The following is a 21,499-nucleotide window of genomic DNA, read 5'->3' as shown; positions in this document are numbered from 1 at the left end:
CCCGCCGCCGGTGCTCCCCCGGTGCCCCCCCCCCGCCGTTCCCGCACCGGGGGCGGGGCCGCCCCATCACGTGGCGCCGGGGGGAGGACGGAGCGCGGAGCATGGCAGGTACCGGGCCGCGACCCCCCCCCCCCCCCCCCCCCAATCTCCCCCCTCCCACCCACCGGCCCCGGGGAGCGCGGGGGGCGCGCACCTGGCGGGCACCGGGCACGCGCACGCCTGCACCTGCGTGCACGGCGCAGCCCCCCCCCCCCGCCGTGCGCGTCCACGCGGTGCGACCCCCCCCAACCCCTCCCGTCCGCCGTGGGCGCTGGGGGGCTGCCGAGATGGGTCCCCACGGCCCCCACGGCCCCGCTGACCCCATGTCCCTGCGGTCCCCGTGTCCCTGTAGCCCCCATGGCCCCATGGTCCCCGTGTCCCCACGCCCCATGCCCCCTACAGACCCCAAGTCCTTGCAGCCCCCATGTCCTCACGGTCCTCATGTCCCTGTGGACCCCACGTCCCCACTGATCCCTTGTCCCTGCGGACCCCATGTCCCCACAGTCTCCATGTCCCCACAGTCCTCATGTCCCCATGGTCCCATGGACCCCCTTTCCCCCCTGTCCCCATGTCCCTGTAGCCCCCATGTCCCCACAGCCCCCATGTTCCCATGTCCCCACGGCCCCCGTGGACCCCCATGTCCCTGTAGCCCCCATGTCCCCACGGACCCCATGTCTGCACAGTCCCCATGTTCCCACACCTCATGTCCCTGCAGCCTCCATGTCCCCGCAGCCCCCATGTCCCTGCCGTCACCTCCCCCCGCATCCTCCCCTCCCTCATCCCCTCTCCCCCGTCCCCAAGTCCCCATGTGCCCCCATGTCCCCTCTCCCCATGTCCCTGCCTGGTGGCGTCCCCATTTCCATGGCCCCTGGTCTGCCTGTGAGGCAGTGACAAGGCCCCCTGCGTGTCACCATCCCCCCGCTCCCTGTTTTCCCATCCACGGACATCACGGGGGGGGCCCAAGGGTGCTGCTGCTCCCCATGGGTTCCTGGGGGGGACCCCACACGGTTGTCCCGCAGCGCTGGCGGCCGCCTCCCCTGGTGCAGATGAGTGCCTGGAGGAGGACGAGGACGAGCTGGAGCCGGGGCTGGACGAGGCCGAGGCCGAGCCGGAGCCTGAGAGCGGGGCGAAGGCGGCGGGGGGCTCCCGGGGGGCCGTGCTCACACGCCGCGGCATCACCCTGCGCGTGCTGCTCCGCGACGGGCTCCTGGAGCCGGCCCGCGGCGTCCTCTCCATCTATTATCTGGTGAGCCCAGCCGGGACAGGGACAGGGACGGGGACGGGGACGGGGATGAGGCCGGGGCCTCCCCGCTCACCCCTTGCTCCCCAGGGCAAGAAGTTCGTGGGGGACCTGGGTGCGGACGGCACCATCACGTGGCAGGAGACGGGCCAGGTCTTCAACTCGCCCAGCGCCTGGGCCACCCACTGCAAGCGCCTGGTGAACCCCGCCAAGAAGTCGGGCTGCGGCTGGGCCTCCGTGCGCTACAAGGGCCAGAAGCTGGACCAGTACAAAGCCGCCTGGCTGCGCAAGCACCAGCCCAACACCCCCGCCGCCGAAGAGGTGGGTCGGGGTGATCCTAAATCCCAGCCCGCAGGTGCCCCGGCGGCGTCCCCGTGGGGCGCTGGGCGACGCTTTGCTCCCCGAACCCCGCAGAGCTTGGCCAGCGAGGGCGAGGAGGACGAGCTGCCTGAGGAGGAGGAGGAGGAGGCGGTGAGGGAAGGCCGGGCGCCCGCGCCGGAGCCGGCTGCCGCCAAGAGGCCGGAGGAGAGGAGCAAGAAGCAGCAGTGCCGGAGCCTGGCGGAGCAGGCGGGGATGGGTGAGGAAGGGCAGGGTCCCTGGGGGGGGCCAAGCCCCCCGGCCGCGGTGACGGGGCGCTCTGTGTTGCAGATCATGGCGCCCCGGGGAAAAGGCCAGAGAACAAACCCCGGGTGCCCGTCCGCTACTGCACCCTGGGCACCCGTGACACGGCCAGGTAGGGCACGACGGGGACGGGCCTGAGCCCCACGGGTGGCCCCAGCTGTGTCCCCACACGGCCACCGGCCCCATGGGAGCCACTGGGGCGGCGAGGAGGGCTGGGGGCCACGGGGTGCCCGTGGCACCAGGGGCTGCGGCTCTTCCAGGAACCCCCAGACCCTGGTGGAAGTGACGCCCTTCGCCGCCATCAACAAGTTCCAGCCCTTCAACGTGGCCATTTCCAGCAACGTCCTCCTGCTCCTGGTGCGTCCCCTCCCTGCGGGGTCCTGCGGGTGGGGAGGGACGGGGGACACGAGCGCGATCCGTGCCGGCTTGGGACGCCTCTCGTGCTGCTGACTTTGGCTTTCCCTTTAGGATTTCCACAGCCACCTGACGCGGAGCGAAGTGGTGGGGTACCTGGGGGGCCGGTGGGACACCAACACGCAGCGTAGGCGCCAGGGCGGGCGGGTGGGCGGCCCCCAGCCCAGGGCAGAGCCACCCACCCTGCGCCTCCCCGCAGTGCTGACGGTGCTGCGAGCCTTCCCCTGCCGGAGCCGCTTGGGCGACGCTGAGGCTGCGGGCGCCGTGGAGGAGGAGGTAAAAGGGTCCCCCCCCTGCCGTGGGTACCCCGGAGGGTGCTGGGGGGTCTCGGGCAGCCAACGGTGTCGGCGTTTCCCCCCCCCCCCAGATCTGCCAGAGCCTGTTCCTGCGGGGGCTGTCGCTGGTGGGCTGGTACCACAGCCACCCCTTCGGCCCCGCGCTGCCCTCCCTGCACGACATCGACGCGCAGATGGACTACCAGCTCAAGCTGCAGGGCAGCGGCAACGGCTTCCAGCCCTGCCTGGCCCTCATCTGCGGTAAGCATGCGGCCCCCCCACCCGAGCCATGCCCCCCCCCCCCATATCAGCCCCGTCTCTCCTCCCAGGGCCGTACTATCACGGCAACCCCGGCGTGGAGTCCAAAATCGCACCCTTCTGGGTGATGCCGCCCCCGGAGGTGAGCAGCCCCAGGCCCCGCGGGGCACGGCGGCAGCGGTGCAGCTCGGGGGGGACACGGGGGGGGGGTCCCGGTGCTGTGCTGGGTGGGGTGACGCCGCTCTCCCGTCCTCCAGCAACGTCCCAATGACTACGGCATCCCCATGGAGGTGGAGGTGGCCTACATCCAGGACGGCTTCCTCACCAACGACGTCCTGCAGGAGATGGTGAGCGCGGAGCAGGGGTCGGATCCTCACCACCTCACCCCAAAACTCCCACCTGCGCCCACCAGGACGGCTTTCCAACCCCCTTGGAGCTGGGCTGGGCCCCTGCCACCCATCCCCGTCCTGCTGTCAGCCCCCTGACGGTGACAATCCCCATTCTCCATCCCCGCTGTGCTGCTGGGGTGCTGGTCCCACAGGGCAGGGGGCTGAGGGTCCCCTGCAGCCCCTCTCTCCCCTGCCCCAGACGCTGCTGGTGGAGTTTTACAAGGGCGCCCCCGACCTGGTGAAGTTCCAGGAGCTGTGGAGTCAGGACCAGACCTACCTGGACAAACTGAAGGTGAGAACAGTGTCCTGCCCTGAGCTGGGCGGGAAAGGAATTAATTGCTGTGGTCTCCACCCACCCTGCTCCTCCCTGGTGTTTATTTTGATTTTTCGCCCTGGTGCCAGGCAAAGTACAGGAAGCAGAGGGGCTTGGGTGGATGCAGTAAAACTGGGCGTTATTCCTCCCCAGGGCTCCCTGGCCTCCCGCACCCCCAAAGACCAGAGCTTCGCCCACGTCCTGGAGCAGATCTACAGCCTCCTGAAGCTCAGCGGCTGAGGAGCCGGGAGCCCCGTCCGGCTCAGACCTTCCCTGCAGCCAGAGCTGCCCTCGGCAAAGGGCTCCAGGCGCAGGGCAGCGCCGCGGGGCCGCCGTGTCGCCCGCTGCCTCCAGGCACCCAGCAGAGGGGTGCTGAGCCCCTGCCGTGCCCCGGAGCAGCCCCCTGGGGAGTGGTGCGGCCGGGCCCGGCGGTGGCGGGGAGGGTGACGGTGGTGGTGGGAGTCTCGCCTGCACGTTGTTTGTGGAAGTGGTAGTTGATTAAAGAGCAGTTCCTGAGACGGGGCGGGCGTGCGGCTCCGCCGGGCTGAGGGCATCCTGCTAAGCATCAAGGGGTGGTGCTGGTGGCTTTGCAGGCTCCGGGTGCCAGCAGGGTGCTCAATTCCAGGGGCTGGGGCACGGAGGTGCAGACCCAGGGCTGCTCCCCCAGCCCCCCGTGGCCCCCGGAGCACAGCGGTCCCATCGCGGCCGCTGCTTGGCCGTGGGGAGGGATCCGGCCTCGTGCGCACAGAGAGGACGCGGCCGTTAGAAAGAAGAAAACATTTAATACTTTTATTCAGAGATACAAGTTGAGATTTGTGGGTCTTTTTTTTTTTTTTTCTCCCCTAAAAACCAGGAGAAACCATTACAAAAAAAAAAAAAAGGTCTTAGCGAGTTTTCCCAGCTGACAGACTCATCTCAATCCACCTGAGCAGGAGCCAGTGCTCCCGGGCTGCGACCCTGGCCCCCCAGCAGTGTGGGGACAGAGGTGAGGGCCCTGGGGATTTGAGGGCCCTGGGGATGCGAGGGTCCTGAGGACGTGAGGGTCCTGAGGACACGAGGGCCCTGGGGACACGAGGGCCCTGGGGACACCAGTCCCGTGGGCTCCCTGCCCTGCTGGGACCCGGGGTGGGGAGCCCCGCGTGCCCCCGCGTCCTGCACCAGGCGCTGGTGCCAGACAAGGGGCAGCTCCTGCCCGGGGTTCGGCCTGCTCGGAGCACGGCGCGGCGGGGGACCAGACGTACATCGACATGCGTGGTTAAAAACATTTAAAAAGGTTCCGTGTAAATGTAACAGGAGACGGGAGCAGCGGGGACAGGGGCGCGCTGCGGCACGGCGCTGGCAGGGAGCGACGGCTCGGCTGCCAGCCGGGAAGGGAGGGGATGCTGGTCGAGGAGAGAGGTGCCCAAGCCCTGCCAAGCCCTGCAGCAGAGGTGCCAGGTCCCCACGAAGGGGAGGAAACCATTTTTCTATCAATGCTGGAAAGGCAAGGAAGCGGGGTGGGGGGGGGGAGGGCTGCAGGTGCAGGAGGCGGCGCTGCCCCCCTCTCGCCTGGGGTGCTGAGGGTGGCCAGGGGCCCCATCCTGACACCAGGACAGGAACAGGGGATGGAGGCTCGGGCCCAAGGGGCGCAGAGACCCCAGGGGGCTGTTCTCTGAACCTGTCGGCAGGCAGCAAAAGCCAGAGGTGACAGAGCCCGGACCACAGCTGGTGAGGGGCAGGGGGCAGCAGGAAGGCACGTGGGGATCAGCTTTACTCGAGCCGAGCAGCCCCGAGCAGCAAGCGAGGAGCCTGCAGCTCAGCCTCTTGGGGTGCTGACGGCTGCTTGGGGCGTGGGGAGAACAAACAGAGCCACGGGGCAAGAGGATCTCGCACGGGACCAGGCCGGGAGCTGCTCTGCCCTGCCACGGGCAGCCCCCTGCCCCCTGATTTAACCCCCAGCTCTGCGAGCGGAGCCTGCGGTAGGAAAGGCCCAAAGCTCGGAAGCAACCCAGCCTCAAACCCTTCTGGGGCAGAAGGGGGCAGCCACCACCTTCGGGATCGAGCTCTGCTGGGGAGAGGGCAGAGGGCTAACGCCCGGGCAGGGCTCAGCACCGGGCAGGGCTCAGCACCACCCCTGGCCGGTTTAGTGTTGGACCTGCGTTGTAGTGTTGCTCTGCCCTGCGCTGCCTCCGCTGAGCCGCGGATCCGCTCCTGCAGCGGTGCAGAGGGCGCGGGGCTGCAGCGGTGTCAGGGCTGCGAGGGCGGCCGCGTGTCCGCGGGGAGAGGGGTAGTGTTCGGCAGCAGCTGCCTGCGCCGGGGCAGGAGGGGGGCAAAGCTCTTGCCCCTCCACGAGGCTCAGGCCTGCTTTGTCCCCAACACCGCCTGCCCGGCCCCGGGCCGTGTCTCCCTGCGCTGGTGCTCAGCGTGAAGGACGCGCGCCCCAGCTCTCCGGCACGGCTGCCCTGGTTTGTACGGACACTTGACCAAAGCAAAGACAAAAACTGGACAAGGAGAGGCCTGCGACCCAGCTTAAATGTACAGACCGCGAGGAACCTGGCGGGGCTCATAAAGTACCTAAGTTCAAGCACCAGAAGGACCAAAAAACAAAACAAAACAAAAAAAAACAAAAAAAAAAAAACAAAAACACCAACCAAATTCTCCGGGGTGGGGGCCATCCGACCCTTCTGGCTTGTTCCCTGGTGGCAAACTCGCCGTGAGACGAGGAAGAGCTAACGACGAAGAGCTAACGGCCGCGTCTTCTCCCCCGCCCCGCCGGAGAGGGGCTGGTGTCGGGACAGACGTGGAATGCAGGCTCGGCCCCGCGCCATGGAGAGGGCGCGAGCGGAGCGGGGCCGGGGTGGGGGAGAGATGCCGTCTCACTGAGGTAGCGGAACCAGCACTTCCACGTAGTTGAGCGGGAAGAAGCCCGACTGGCCGTTGATCATGCCCTCGTACCAGTTCTCGTCGATCTGGTTGGTGAGGGTGATGATGTCGCCCTCCTTGAAGCCCAGCTCGCCGTCGTTCTCGGGTTCGAAGTCGTAGAGCGCCTTGCAGCACGGCTGGTCCAGGTGAGCTGCGGGGAAAGCGCGTGGGCAGGGCTCAGCGGCGGCCAGCCCCGTGCTCGGCCCCCCGGCACCGCTGGAGCCAGGACCTGCACAGCCCTGGTTTCCTAAAGCGAGTGCCGGGGCTCTGCTCTGCCCTGCCCGGGGGGAAGCTGTCCCCCAGCTCTGCCCCCAGCTCGGTTCAGACTCCTTGATGGGTTTCAGCTCCAGGTTCTCCCACTCCGAGGGGAGAAAAGTGGAGCCCAACCTAAATCACAGCACCACCCTGCCACCGGGGTCCTGGCAGGAGCCCCGTCCTTCCTCCAGGGGTCAGAGAAGCTGCTTGTAGGGTGTCATCAGCTGACGAGGGGCTTAGACATCAGCACGGGGTGAAGGAGGACGGGCTCGGGGGTCCCAGCCAGCTCTTGGCTTTCTGAGGGTCTCCCCAAAGCTGGGGGCAGTGGGAGGGAGATGCCCCCCCAGGAGTCTGCCACAGGGCTTTGAACTCCCACCGTCAGCAGCACGGGGACACTGGTGAGGCCCCAGACACGTCTGTGGCCGGGGGAGGGCACAGAACCAAAGTCTCTTTCACACATCTCAGCTCCGTGATTCCAGCAGCAGGCCTGATTGCACCTGGGATTGGGATTAGGGGCGTTTTGTAGCAGGGAAAGCTGCTGCCTGCTCTATTTATGCACCAAAGTGAAGTTTGGGGGTGGGCAGGCACTGAACTTTGCATTTGTAGGGATCCTACGGGGAACAGGCTGAGCTAATGCAGACCACTGTGGTCTTCAGGGCCCCAATTCCCTTCCCCGTTGCTCCAGAGCCAGGCATGGCTCCGTGCTAGAGCCCTTCCAGACAGGGCAGGGGAACAGCACCAAAGGCCAGCACATCTGCTCTGCTGAACGCCCACAGCAAGGAAGGATCCGGCATCAGAGAACTCAGAAAACACCAAAAGCAGCAGCCAAGCAGGTTCATTTCTGAGGTAACTTCCCAAAACACCAGGCTGGCCCCACAACCACAGCGCTCCCCCTGCACCAGGCTCCTCGAGACATCCTGCACCACCACGAGCCCCTCGCTTTCCCCGCTCTGATGCCCCTGAGCCCCAGATCCAGCCTGGTCTCCATACCCCAGCGAAAGCCCCTGAACCCCTTAGGGGGAACGGTGACCTGCGGAGCCTGCTTGGGGCCTTGCCTCACCCCACAACCCATCTGAGGTCCTGCCTGGGACCTCACACGCCACAAAAGCCACACCGTGTACCCAAGCACTGCCCGCTCAGCCTCCAGCTGCGGGGAAGGGGGCAACGGGTACAAGGAGCAGGAGAGGCACAGATCGAGGCCGGGTCACTTGTGACAGAAACAGGACGTGTGATACCTCCTGGAAGAGCTGCTGATCTTTGGGATCTCAGGCAGGGCATGCCTGCATGGTGATTACTGCTACAACTCCTCCAGGTGAGCAAAGGCCCAAGCTTTGGGGTGGCAAATATCAAGACAGCGTGGCTGGGTTAATGTGGGCCTCGGTAGAGGCAAGGTTTAACTCAGCACAGAGGTATGAGCGACTCCAAGCAGCAGCGCCAAGGAAGGAGGAGTGAGGAGGGATGGGGAGAGATGGTCACACATCATGCAGTGCAGTGCGGAGGGAGGAAACTCACGGATACTCCTGACGGAGGCCCGGGACGGCTTGTCGGATCGGAAAGAGGAGGAAGCTGCTTCCAAACAAAAAGAGACATGCTTAAAACAACGTGAACTGGAGAAAGGGAAAGGCAGGGCCCAAAGGGAGGTTCTGTTAGGAGAAACGGGGCATCCTGCATGCTGTTAGAACCCGCTTGCCTCACCAGGACCGGGGAGGGACAAATGCAGCGTGATGGAAGATGGGGAGGGAAGCAGAAGACGTTTAATTTTTCCTGTCTGCCATTGCTGGCTCTGACTGGGCACTATCTGCCAGTGAACCCAGGCCAGAGGCCCTGCTGGGCCTTCCCCAAAGCCAATATAACGAAGGCTGCTGGGCCCCGAGAGAAAACAGTCCAGGTCTAGAGGCATTTCTGACATTCTCAGAGCCACCAGCCCACACAGGCACATCCAGTACACCACAGACATCATTTCCAGGCTGGGTAGCTCCCCTCCGTCCCCAGGAGCTGCTGTGTGCACATACACGGGACAACTTTACCTGAGACTTTAGGGGTAGGATTGCAAGAGAAGCCCCCGTTGGACTGGTCAGTCTCTCCAAAGTCATACGTCTCCCTGGGCTTGGGCTTGTATTCCCGCCGGGGACGCGAGGAGGCCTCCCTCATTCTGGAGGAAGGAGAAGAAATGTGGATAAACTGAAGTGAAAATGAGCATGACGAGATCAACTCGTGTCCCCGGCAGCTCCTGCTGGGCAAGGCACCCACCACCTGCACCTCGCAGTCCCCCAGAGACGAGCCTCAGCTGCCTCCATTCTGCACGCTGCATTACGTGCCACAGGGATTACAGGCAGGGAACTGAGCGACGTGGCTGCGCAGGGGAGCAGGTTCATTTGTAGACAAGAATCCCTCTGTGCTGGCGCCTTCTGGAGCAGGACTTAGCCCAGGATTTGGGACTTTGCCCTTAGAGAGGGCAGCACGCCCCAGGCCTCGCTGCCGAGGCGTCTCAGGCACCCGTTGCCTGCAGGCCAGCAGAGGACACTCGTGCTGCAGTTTGCAAGCTCACGCCGACAGGCTGCTCCCAGCTTTTCTGGATTCAAAGCAGACACAGCCTCCATTCAGCAGCTTCTTCTGACAGAAGCAGAGCAGCATCGCTACATCACCCCGGGAAGCGGAGGCGCTGCCCTGGCTCCGTGCGGCCTGCCCTGTGTCAGCCCGAGGGAAGCGCGGCCCTGGCTTGGGAGGGAAGCCCTGGACGCAGCAAAGGCAGCTCTCCTTCCTTGGGCAGGATTTGGGGAAATGCTTGCTCAGGTGAGGCTGTGCAAGCCACGGCAGCCGCGCTAAGCAGCTGCTCCAGCTCCTTAAGCACAGCTGAAGCTAATGGCACAAGGACACTGAGCTGGTAAGTTCCAGTTGACACGGGCTGACAGGCGTGTCCAGGCCGTGCCATTCAATCCAGCTCTTCCAACGGCATGGTCATTTCATCCTGGATCTGGCCAAAAGGGGCTTCCTGGGGGACACCCCCGCACTCAACACCTGCAGTGCAAGGAGCTGTGGGTGCTGGCACGAAAGGGATTTCACCCTGCATTTCCCCCTTTCCCTGCCAAATTCAACACCAACCTCCCAGGGAGCAGCAAACCCCAATTCAGGCACGGCTCAAACCAGCAGGGACCAGTTGCCCATGGAGCAAGCATGGACGTGTTGTTTCGTATTTTAGAATTGATCTGAAGGAGGTCTGGATCAAAGCCATAGTGATTTCAAGGAGTGGCCTTAAAATCCTGGGGTTAGATTTAGAGGAGAAGTCGGGTATTTACAGACAAGTGTCACAGGGACAGCTTATGGCTGTGAAAACAGAGTGCCTTCGGCCCCCAGGACTCACCTGCGTTTGAGTTTTTCTGCAAGCTCGTCCAGGATCTGCACTGCCTGCCTGTGGTAGTCCAGCTGGGCATCCACCAGGGCTGAGAGCTGGCTCACCTGCTCGATCTGTGAGAACCACACCAAGGCAGGGTGAATGGCTCCCCCCCCACTGGCAGGGGACTCCCACTGCACGTGGGGACTGAGAACATACTGGGGAATGTGCACAAGGGGCCCCTTCCCCGAGGAGATGAGGACGAGGTTTGGGGTTTCAGATAACGGAGGTCAGGTCGAGGCTGAGACTCAGCAGAACAGAGGCAACTGCCAGTGCCCTCTGGGCTTCCCTAGGTGGTCAAATCCTTCCCGAGCGAGCTGTGTGACCTGGCCAAACTTATTCCCACTGGCACACATGAATGAGAAGAGACCCCTTTGGTCCACACCACAGCCTCTCCTCCAGCCAAAGCTGGGTCAGGAAGAGGGGGGCTGGAGGAAGGGTAAGGGACCTGCCACACCACACGCTGGGCATCCAGGTCTGGGTTATCAGGGGGCAAAACCCACGTGCAAAAAGGAGAGTGGAAGTCAGCATCTTTAACTCTTCTGTTCCTCGAGATATCCCACCCTCGTGCCTTTGGAAACATGCAACTCCTCCTCAGTGCTCAGCCCTGGGGGCAGCGAGGAGCCCACACTCTCTGCACGCACTCACATCGGTTTCTAGGAGGTTGTGCATACTGGTCTCTGCCACTTCCTTGGACTCTTCAAATTTCTCCATGGCCTGTCGGAGTTCCTCATCAGGGATTTTTCCCTGTCGTTTCTTCTTGTAGTCAAAGTCCAAGCGTCTGCCTTCCAGCTTCTTAAGATGGTGCTGGGGAAGGGATGGTTATGAATGGTAAAGAAAAAGAAGGAAGATACAGAGACTGCGAGCCACCAAGTTTTCCTGCTGGGACGGGCAGCTCTAGTTACAGGCCCAGCTCTTTCATTTCAGAAACCTGATCTCAGAGCACACACTTCTGTGGCTCCAACCTATGCTCAGACTCCTGCGAGGCTCCAGCACACGGTGCAGAGCTGCAGGTCAGGGCTGCTGTGAGATGACAGGGAGGAGCAGATCGTTTGAACTCGGTTTGGCAAAGGATTACTGCTGTGGGTGTGGGGACTTTTTACTAAGAAACAGCCCTCAACAAATTGGTACAAAAATACGATTTCAACTGCTTCTTGTTGGGAGCTGGAGGAAAGCACAGCAGTGAGTAGCCCAGATCTGTTCTCCATGCAAGGTTTTCAGGGAGATGAAGAGAGCTGGCCCATTACTTTCAGATCCCCATGGGTGACAGAGATCTCTGGAGATCAGGAACTGGGAGGCAGGTTCTGGGCATTGCATCCAGTGACTGGTTAGGGCCAGAACTGTTTAAATTAGCTCCGTGGCAGCCTGCAGAACTGGAGCGCCCAGAAGATAAGTACTGAAAGAGTAGTTGGCAGTTATTTTATCTGAGACACCACTGTAAGCAAAAATTCACTCAAGAGAGCTGCCTTGTGAATTATAGGTCTGAGTGGATCCTATTACAAAGCCTGGCCACGGTTTGCACAGGCTTGTCTCCGTGGTAGCACAAGGGAGCTACCACACTCCATGTCTCCCTAGCGAGACACCAAAGGGCCTTCTTGAAATGCATCCTCAGAGGCCTAGAGGGAAGCTTACTCATGGCTTGAAAATTACGCTGTAGGATCCAGGACATTAACAGAATAGAGCCAACAGCTGTAAATGCTGCAGTTTAATGCCAGCCAGCCCTGAATGTAACACGACTGGGACCTCACAGCACAAAGAACCAAATGCAAGAAGCCCAGAACAGTTGGGACATCCTCCCAAAGCATCCTCCATAAAGCACAGTAAATGAAGGAACATTCACACCTACATCCAAGCTTTAGGAGCTGCTCGGGAGCAGTAGCAGTGGCGCTGAGTGCACTGAGCAGGGGAGGAAATACCAGTGAATGTGGAGAGAGAAAGTGTGCAAAGTGCAGGGGAACGGGACTGGTATCTGTGTAAATCCACCTGTTTCCCACTGCGATGGAGCAAGTGGTGACGTGCACTACCAGCCAGAAGGGGCCAGGATCTGAAGAGATGAAGAGGAGAGAAACCATCGTGGCATTTACCTGGATCTCTTTCAGGTCTTTGTCACACAGGTTCTGGAGGGGATCAATAAAATTTTGTTTGACTTCAATGTCCAGCGAGTCCTTCACTTCAGCCAGTCGCTTCATAGATTCACCGGCATCGAGAAGTGCATCGCCTTTGAGCGAGGAAAAGAAGGGAAGAGAAAGGGAGAGGGAGAACAGGCCAGGCAGTTAAATAGAGCCCAAGTCTCTGGCAGCTGCATGCAGAGCCATTCTGCCAAGACACCCAGCATGTGCGAGCTCTGTCACATGTCAAACGCCCCCACGTTTCTATCTGGAGCATCCATCCGAGCCGGGCACAGGGAGCTGCCTGGTGTGAGCGCAGGCAATTGCATGGTGGTGCCGACTCCGCAGCCGACACTCCACCAACATGCCTGATTTCTTTCCTCTGCAAAACAGGAACAATCTCTACCAACTACACAGAGAAAGGAAAAGGTAAAAACATTTTTTAAAGCGGCCTTGTTAGCTCAGGGAATCACGGAGCTACTCATCTGCCAAGCAGTGCTTTAACCTGGCCACTGCTGGCAGCAGGAGCCCGGAGGAGAGCACGTTTGGTCTGGTTCAGTCTGGCCGTCCCTTTGTTCTGGTGGTTTTAAGCCCAGAGCACTCTGACCAACTTTTCAAGTTTCCCCAGATGTTGGCAGCAAACCTGCAGCCTTTTATTCATTTTAGACGCTAGCCTCTGCCGGGCCAATCGTTCCTTCTCTCCTCTCTGAATTAGAGAGCCCAGAATTGCTTATTGAAACCCATTTAGCTTCATGCTTTTCTCAAGCTCCTGCCACTATGACAGCTAAGCCAGACGGCCTCGCAGCAAAGCGTTTTTAGTCTTGGCTTTTTATTCCAGTGGAAACCATTTATAGATTAAATTATTCCTGTGCAGCTTTGGCAAACCGACCAGTTCAGCACTACATTAGCACAGGAGAATATGCAAATGAAAGAGAGGGTAAAGTGAAACCACGGGTCTACTGTCCAGCTGGAAAAAATACACCACAGAGTATTTGCAAAAAGAGTTGTTTCAACTGTGATAACTCTAGATAACCTGTCAAAACACAAATTTATCAAGTTAAGTGTTTCTGTAAGGAGAGGCTATTAAAGGAAGTCAGGTTCGGTGTGCTCTTCTAAAAACTTCCTTCCCCCTTGCTCTGCAATAATGCTGGTTCCTGCAAGCCAAGAGAGGTGCAGGGCTCTGAGCTGACCAGAGATACCCTCGAGACTCCTTCACCATTTCCACAGAGTGGCCAGAGCTTTTTAATTTTCCTGAGGCAAGGCGGCTCCTCCCTGCACTGGAAGCGATCAGACAGCTGTGCGCTGTACTGGGTCTGCCACATGTGCAGGCTGACGTTTCAGTGAATTACAGCTGATGTCTTCGAAAGGCTTCACCCCCCTCCTCCCTGCAAGTCACACATGGTTTGTTTCATGGTTATGAGAAATTACCCCACGAGGAAATTTCTTGGCTACAGCTTCCCCATAGCAGAGCTCTGTTGCACAGTAAAACTCCTAATCTCGCTCAATCTGGTTTCCACGTCACCAGTGCTCTGTTTAGAAGCACGGAGGGAGTTTTCCCCACATGCCAACTTATCCCAGTGTTTAATAAAGAAGTACTAAGAGGTGGTTTTACACGTAATGCCACGGATTGCGATCCAGCACATTGGGATCACCGCTTCCCTGCCTGGGTGAAAGCTTTCAAGCCTCTTCTAAGGGCCTCAAGGCGGGCCAGTGTATGGGGAGGTGGTTAACAGAATGGACACCAGCCACGAGCTGTGGATTTTGCCCCTGGTTTTGGCTTAAGGAACGAGGTGCAGCCACTGCCATCCATTTGCTCTAAACCTGCTATAGATCTGGCACTCGCTGCCGGTCTGGACTCGAGGCACTTGCTGTTAAGTGATGCACAGGGTCACAGAGCCCTTCAGGAACTGCAGAGGAACAGCTTGGAAATTTGGCACCAGACTTCGCCATCTCCTCTACAGGCTGCAAGAGGCAGCAGCCCCATGGGGCACTCACCGAAGTTGGAGTCCTCGCCCAGCTCCTTGCCGTATCGGATCATGCTCTCCCCCAGCAGCCCTTCCGACTGCGGGTAGCCAGGGTTCTTCACCTGCCCGCGGATCTTCGACATCGTGTTCAGCATGGTTAGCTTGGCTCTGGAAGCTGGCACAGAAACAGCCACAGCCGTGTTTGCAATTACTTGGGCTTGCCAGCAGCTGCTGGCCACCGCCAAATTTTTTTTTTTAAGCTACTCCTAAAGCCAAGAAGCCCTATTGTCTTCATCTACCAGAAATATCACTTGCTATGAAAAGAGAAGTTTCTTTTCCAAGACAGCAAGCAAAAATAGTTCCCTACAACTAACCAGTGAAGGCCAAAGGAGTTTCCCCAGCTCTCCCATAGTCTCTGGAGTATGCTCTGAATGAGCTGGCTGGAAACATGCAGGACAGCAGGCTCCAGAGGTGATGGCTACAAAGCCAGCCAACCTTTCCCAGACCAGATGCGCCACTTTTTCTGCACGCCCCAGCAAAAACGGGTTCCCTCCAGGGTTTTTCTAGGTCCAAGGCTAAAGATGTGTCTGTTCTGTTCACTGTTTGACAGTAACAGCAGCATCTTACAGTCCAGTCCAGAAACACATCACAGGGCAAGAGGGGTACCCTGATCTTAACCTGAGCCACAAAGTACCCGTTAGCTACAGTAAGACCTCATTAACACAGCCAGCTAGTGAGGTCACAGGATATGACAGGACAGTCCAGCATACCTCTGGTAAAGGGAGGCAGCATGCCTGATCTCAAAAATGCGCTGGTGACTAACATCTTAGGGTCGAAAAGGTTCTCTCTGATATCTCTCTTCACCCTCTGCCTCTTTCCCTGATTCCCTGAGCAGCTTGGGGGACAGAAGGAAGAGGACAGGAGAGGACTCACCTGGGTTTGGCTGGAGGTACTCTATTGTTCTGGTCAGTACTTCTGTAACGGCCTTGCTGGTCAGGTCCACTTTCTGTAGCAAAACAAGATAATCCAGCAGCAGTGAAGATCAACTTGGGGCTTTGGCAAGGTCACAGAGGACTTACACGTTTGATTTTAGAGATTCCTCCTGTTCCCTACTCACCTTTTCCATTTCCTTGAAGTCATCGTCAAGTTTGGTCCCTTCAGCCCCTCCAACTTTCTCGCTGACCAGCTGCAGAAAGAGAACACAGCAGGAAGAATCAGGCATGGTAGTGGCTGTCCACTAATGCTGCTTATACCTCACGCAGCCAGTCCTGGGGACAGAAAGGGAACAGGGGTGGTCCAGACAGCATCTGCAAGAGAAAGGAGGTGGCAGGAACAGCCCGAAGCACAGTAATAACACTTGGCTCTTTGCTAACACAGCCCCACTAAAAATTTAAACATCTCCTACCCTCCCAAAGCATGGCTCAGCCCTCAGACACAGGCAGGATATTCCTCACCCAGCAGAAGCTATGAAGCTCCTTAAATCACAACACACGGCTCCAACTCCAACGCTTGCTGGAAAAAGCGAGTAACAGCATTGTCTCTCAACTCCATTTTGAGACAGGCTTCAATTTCACACAAGGCAAAATGCAAGTAAACAGGAAATTAACATACTCTGCTCACAGCAGCCGGTATAAGACCTAAGTCTAGAAAGAGCAGAGACCTTTCAAAGCCCTAAACCACAGCTCCTTGGAATCCAGATGGGGAGAGCTTAGGGTCTAGGGCACTGTATTTCGTTTTTTTTAAATTTTTTTTAAGTGGATGATAAAGAGATCTACAGAAGCTATAGCAACAATTTCAAATACATTTATCAAGGTGTCTCTGATGCCTGTTCTAACACAAGTGAACAAGAGATGTCAGCCCAAAGCAGCCCTGCCATTACGGACTGTCAGTCTGTATGAAGGGCTTATCGTCTTTCTTCAAAATATCGCTTACCCTAAGAAAAGATTTCTTTTTCTTAAACCTCACCATTCAACTGCCTGAGCTGAAAGACACTTGCTGAAAGTACCTTATTAAATCCACCCAAAGAAATGTCCTTCTGTGCAGCCTAAACGGAGAGGAGGAGAGGAACTTTTCCTGCCCTGCCCCATTCCCAAGTGGCACGGCCAGTGGAGCACCTGGGGCAGAATGCAGAAGCCAAACCAGCCTGCAACACACCCACAAGTGTTATCTTGCCCCAAACTGGTCCATGGACACCAAATTACCTACACAGACATCAAAAGTGGTCTAAACAGCTGCTGACTGCCAAGCACTTGACGCCTGCCACAGGTCATTGCCAGGATTTCTTGTGTTTGTAGTTAAAACTCCAGTTCTGGCTGAACAATCCAGGTTTGTTTACTTCCACATCAAATACTTGATTTTTATCAAGTCTTTCTTCCTCCAGCACCCTCCTGCTCCCACAGGGATTAGGAATGGTTCCTTAGTTTTTTGAGGAAGTGGAAAAAAAAACCTTTAGGTAAGCATCCAGGTTGAAAAACACTTGGGGACACTGGACCTGCCCTGTGCAACTTCACCTGCCATGCAGTGCTTTTAGCCCCCAAAACCAAATGATTGCTGTTACAAAGAAGCACAAGATCTTCAGGGATTTAACAAAATCCCGTATCCAGACCCCAAAATAGGGAGGAAAAAAAATAAAAACAGAGCTGTGTTCAAAGACCCCTGGTGCTCCAAGTGCCTGGCTCTAACACCATGGCGCTGAGCACAGCTCTGGCTGATCAGCTCCTCGCGTCTCCTGGCAGGACATCTGCAAACACCCAAAGCTTCGAGGCTGCGCAGACATGACAGAGGAGAGAGCAAAGAGCTCTTCTGAATGACTGCTCGGCACCGAGCAACAGCGGCATCAATCATGGCGAGGCCGAAACGCCCTTCAGAGCAAGGCTCCGCCGGGCCCCACATACCAGGCCGCGGCCTTTCGGGCCTCACTGCACCCTTCCTCTCTCTGGGTTCAGCAGAGGACCCCACAAAGAGGGGTTGCTGCAGTTCACCCTTGACATTTCGATACTGGAGGGGAAGATAAAGGGTTGCTGCTCGCCCGGTTCGCCTGGTTCAGCTCCAGGTTTCATTCTCAGGCGTTAATCCCCGGATTGCTCTCCGCATGTCCCCGTGCGCCCGGCCCCGTGGAGGTGCACGCACGCTCCTGGGTGCAGCGCAGCCCTCCCAACCTCACCGGCTTCTTTACGAACACCGAAAGAGGGACAAAAAAAAGGAGGACAAAAGTGCAAGGAAAGCAGGAGCTCCCTGCATGGATCTGTGCCCCAGGAGGGCCCAGCCCTGTACCCAGCCAGCGCACGAGAGGCCCCAAGGGGAATTGTCACCACAGAGCCGCTTGCAGATGGGCAAACAACCAGAACTCGGATTCTTGCTTTTTTTGGACACTTGCTCTGTGCTTGCGGTGCCAGCACGTGCTTCTGCAAGCCAGCTCGGAGCTGGGGAGGCACACGTTCCTCTCTAGAGTAGGGAAAAAACATGAAGCGGTTGCTCTGCCTGCCAGGCCCGGCGAGGGCAAGCACACCAGAGCAAAGGCGCTTCCAGCTGCGATCGTCCGCTCCAGCACCTCTGTGCCAAAATGCTGCTCGTCACACAGCCTACACGGCCACAAAGGGGCTTCTGCACATCCGAGAGTAGTACAGATCATTTTCCCAAAGGCTGCACCTCCGGAAACCTCCTCTGTTCTCTAATACACCTGGGAAGGGTACAATTATCCCGAGCAATTCCATTCCGACTTCTCTCCACCCACCCACCCACAGATTTGCAGCCCAGAAAGCTGCAAACAACGCCTCTGACAGGGAGCTCTGCTGTAATCAGGGACTGCATGCCATGTCAAATGCACTGATCACCACAGTGATTTTGGAGGCTTAACACCCTCCCAGAAAACCTAGAGATGCGAAGGAGGAAACCTTGCTTGCAGACTAATTTAATCCTCCTTTTGACATCCAAGAAATGCTACTGGTGCCCTGCTGTGAAGGAATAATAAGATTGAGGTTTTCTCCCCGCTGGCTCTAATTAAACCAGGAGGCTTCATCACGGAAGGAAAGAAGGAGGGACTGTGTGCCATCCACAGCAGCTCCAGCCCCATCCCCGCGCTCCCAAATCTGTCAGGCAGGAAGACAAACTAATGCAAATCCCCTGCTGTCCTAGCTGAGACACAAGCTGGGAGAAGCCCTCGCTGGCTCGCGGTTCAACCCAGGGCTTCACGATGCGACTGGGAGCCAAGCTTCCGAGTCCTTCTCGTCGTGCTGCTTGCGAAGAGCCCTGCAAACGCTGGCGGGTGGGTGGCTGCTGCTCCCCGAGGGCTGGGGGCGAGGGCAGCACAAAAGTCAGCAGGGGGCTCACCCTTCGGTTGTGGGGTGGGAGACAAAGAAGGGAGGTGGGAGGGAGAAGGAAGCAGATGCGTGTTGCCCACAGCACCCAGCGTGGCCTGAACAAACCTTCAAGTGGTTGGTGAAATGCAGCCGCGTGCATCTCACCGCTGCTTCCTCCAGAGAGCATCTCAGGGTGTTTTTAGGGACGTGGTGAAGATGGAAGAGGGGTGATTGCAGACTCGGGATACGCCAGCCTTTCCCTGGTCAGAGACCTGGCCTCTTGCAAATGCTGCAGGCAGAGGGATGCGAACCCAGGGAAGGGACGGTGCAACGCAAGACAAGGCAACAGTTCCCCAAATGCAGTGGCCCAAATACTCTCTTGCAGACTACTGCTGAAGTGTACCAGCTGGCTTGGCATGAAAGATGAGAACAAGCCTACGGTGTCTGGTTCCTTTACTCTACCAGCCCCACCAGGATGGGACACGTCCTAAAACGTTACACCTGCAGCGAGCAGCACTGGAGCTCAGAGCAAGGGAAGCAGGGCACGATGACAGAGCAAAAGCCCTCAGCTGAACCGCATAGAAGCCAAAGCTGAATGCTTCCTAGAGCAAATATTAGCACAGGCGATATACTTGGGCGTCACGGATCAGGGAGATAAACCTGCCTCAAAACAGGGCGGCCATTTAGCCGGCATCACAACCAAACCGAGCCACAGGGTGGGGGAAGAGGGCTGAAGCAGTCCAGAAGCAAGAAATCAATCCCTCGCTTCACATCCGTGCTTAATTAAAAGGATGCTGGCAGTTCAGGTATGCCCTAGATAGCTCTGACCTGAGATCAGAGCGCAGGGAGGTGTGTTCATCCCGTCAGACGGCTCCGGCACCGTGCCGGGGTGCGGCAGCTCCCACCCCGGCAAAACCCAGCAGCAGCAGGGCAGCCAGCCTCCCTCCCCAGCACTCACAGCTTCTGCCTCATCTCCTGCCTCCAAAGGGTTGCTCCTGGCCAGGTTCTGCGGTTTCTGCAGCCTCGTTTTAAAGAGAATCGACTCGCAGGGGCTTCCATCGATTTCCTTTGTTGAGGCGTGGGAACTCGAACAATCACAACTTCCCCTTGCCGTTGGAAACCTACTGATGGGCTGTGCATGGTGGAAGATATTCGGAAATGAAAGACCTATTGTTTCAGCTAACTACTGCAGCAGGAGCTTGGCTACAGGGAGAGGCAGGAATGATATGTGTACACAGAGGGAGAAGAAAGGCAGGATGAAGAAGGCTTCTCTTTTATAGCAGGGAGCGGGAGAGAAACGTAACCTCTCGGGTGAGGGAGGGCTGCAGAGCTTCTCCTGACCCACCACACAAAATCCCCTCCTCTCCAGCATCCTCCAAGCCCATCGTTCCTTCTCCTGATCCACACAACTGCTCCTCAGCTCCAGGACAAGCTCGCAGTAAATAAAAAACAACCCGAACCCCCGTCATTTGGTGTACTACCCTGGGCATCCTTACATAAACCAGATGAATCAGGAAGACATATCAGTCACCTGGTGCTGCCCATGCCATCACCGAAACCGAAACAGATCCCGGAGGCACGAGGTAGGACCCACTCCCACTCTAGGGCTGCAATTCCCTCGTGGCTGCCTGCAGCATCACCCCCATTAACATTCCTGCGAGGAGACGGGCATGGAGGCCATGTGGAAACACCGCACAGCGGGTGTGTGGGGACGCGTTTCGGGGCACAACATCAACAGGTTTTGTAAGCAGCAGGCGAGGCCGTTCCCGAGATGGGACGAGTCCCAGTTCAGAGCGATGGGATGTGCTGCTCTGCACCGCTGTGCTGCATCACCCCCGCCGCTGACAGAGGAAGGACAGATGCAGAAGGAAAATTTTGGGTGATTTTCAGCACAATCAGCAGACACGAAACTCATGCTGAAGCGGATCCAGAAGACACCACCTGCCAAACTTCCCGTGGCTGAGGAGCAACCGTGGAGCCCCCCTACTCCAAAACCCAGCGGCACACCCGCCCTGATGGCGAGCAAGCCCTTGTCAGCACCAGCTGTGGGTACGGGAGGCGTGTGTCAGCGCCGTTATCTGTGAGCAAGAGACTTCCCCTGGACTTTGCACACCTGATTTCGATAGTCTGCTCTCCAGCCTGAAGTATTTGCAGATAGGAAATTCAGGTAGCCGTCGTAAACTCAAACAAGCGCAACGCACCAAGAGAAACAAACTGGTTTTCTTCTAAACTTGCGTTCTTTCTCCGTAGCAAGCAGTCAGCCCTATTTATAACATACCAAATGTATGCAAGCTCTGCATTCAAAACAGTTGCCCATGGTATAATGAAAACATTATCCTTCCAGACGCTGCCAGGTCAAAGCCTTCCTCTTCCACCCCGCCGCCCTCCCAGCGTCATGTCTCAGCAGAAAGTTCCCTTCAAGAAATAAAAACCACAGACAGGCAAACAGACCAGCAGCTCCGCCCTGGTTGCCTTCATCAGAAAAGAGTGAGTTCAGTGGAAAATGCCAGGCCACGAAAGAATTAAAAAGGTGCTGTAAATGTTTTGAGTCCCAGATGAATGGGGCTTTAGTGCAACAGGAAAGTCTGGTAGAGACGCGGAACTAGCAGGTAAGGTGAACTAGGGCTAATAGGTGCTGGGGTTGCTGGTGCCCCGGTCGTGCACAACAGCACACTGCTGGGGACCGTCCCCATGGGAGCTGAATAAAGCCATTGCCACCGCGAGAGCTCGGTAACGCACGGCTCCCTGGAATTAAGCATAATTTTCAGTTATCGTCACTGGTAGCTTCATCATCACAGCGCAAGAGGCAGCTGGGCGGCTCTGCAGAGCCAACAGGACACTTCGCTCCGCTGCTGCGCGTCCGTGGAGGATTTAAACCAGCTGGGCAGCACATGGGGCCGAGCCCCGGCTGCAGCCACGGCGGCCTCCTGCTCCGGGGTCTGGAGATGGCCGAGAGCCCTGCGAAGGTCTCCCTGCATCAGGCTCTGCTCCTGCTTGCTACAATCCTGCCGGCGGTGGTCCTGAGCACCCCCC

At 58.3% G+C, this 21,499-nt stretch overlaps 2 protein-coding genes across 4 annotated transcripts in view; one reads left to right on the top strand and one right to left on the bottom strand.

The window, feature by feature from the left end:
- Positions 1-74: 74 nt before the first annotated feature.
- Positions 75-4,164, top strand: MPND (MPN domain containing). 2 transcript variants are annotated; one of them, XM_035567752.2, is made up of 13 exons: positions 75-108; positions 1,059-1,285; positions 1,370-1,600; positions 1,694-1,856; positions 1,928-2,012; positions 2,161-2,257; positions 2,369-2,441; positions 2,514-2,590; positions 2,682-2,850; positions 2,919-2,989; positions 3,105-3,194; positions 3,436-3,528; positions 3,703-4,162. In XM_035567752.2, the coding sequence occupies exons 1-13, from the start codon at positions 102-104 to the stop codon at positions 3,787-3,789; spliced, it is 1,470 nt and encodes a 489-aa protein (XP_035423645.1). In that variant the 5' UTR covers positions 75-101; the 3' UTR covers positions 3,790-4,162. The 2 variants fall into 2 exon arrangements, with proteins under 2 accessions (XP_035423645.1, XP_050571604.1); XM_050715647.1 differs by having other exon boundaries at positions 2,369-2,590; positions 3,703-4,164.
- Positions 4,165-4,311: 147 nt separating this feature from the next.
- SH3GL1 (SH3 domain containing GRB2 like 1, endophilin A2) overlaps positions 4,312-21,499 on the bottom strand; it is a 30,755-nt gene continuing 13,567 nt past the window's right edge. The window contains exons 2-10 of one of the 2 annotated variants that reach the window (XM_035567753.2): positions 15,286-15,354; positions 15,102-15,174; positions 14,200-14,343; positions 12,181-12,314; positions 10,745-10,903; positions 10,067-10,170; positions 8,733-8,857; positions 8,218-8,271; positions 4,312-6,601 (exon numbers count right to left, since the gene is read on the bottom strand). In XM_035567753.2, the coding sequence (XP_035423646.1) occupies positions 6,405-6,601; positions 8,218-8,271; positions 8,733-8,857; positions 10,067-10,170; positions 10,745-10,903; positions 12,181-12,314; positions 14,200-14,343; positions 15,102-15,174; positions 15,286-15,354 (1,059 nt within the window). In that variant the 3' untranslated portion in view covers positions 4,312-6,404. The remainder of the gene's footprint in view (positions 6,602-8,217; positions 8,272-8,732; positions 8,858-10,066; positions 10,171-10,744; positions 10,904-12,180; positions 12,315-14,199; positions 14,344-15,101; positions 15,175-15,285; positions 15,355-21,499) is intronic. The other variant, XM_035567754.2, reaches the window with a different exon arrangement.

This window comes from Cygnus atratus, chromosome 26 (assembly GCF_013377495.2).
Source record: "Cygnus atratus isolate AKBS03 ecotype Queensland, Australia chromosome 26, CAtr_DNAZoo_HiC_assembly, whole genome shotgun sequence".
NCBI classification, from domain to species: Eukaryota; Metazoa; Chordata; class Aves; order Anseriformes; family Anatidae; genus Cygnus; species Cygnus atratus.
This window is presented reverse-complemented; position numbering and strand designations above follow the sequence as displayed.

Coding starts and splice junctions, on each gene's coding strand:
- MPND (XM_050715647.1), top strand. Junction 1,857..1,927: donor GGCGGAGCAGGCGGGGATGG/GTGAGGAAGGGC, acceptor TCTGTGTTGCAG/ATCATGGCGCCCCGGGGAAA. Junction 2,990..3,104: donor GGGTGATGCCGCCCCCGGAG/GTGAGCAGCCCC, acceptor CCCGTCCTCCAG/CAACGTCCCAATGACTACGG.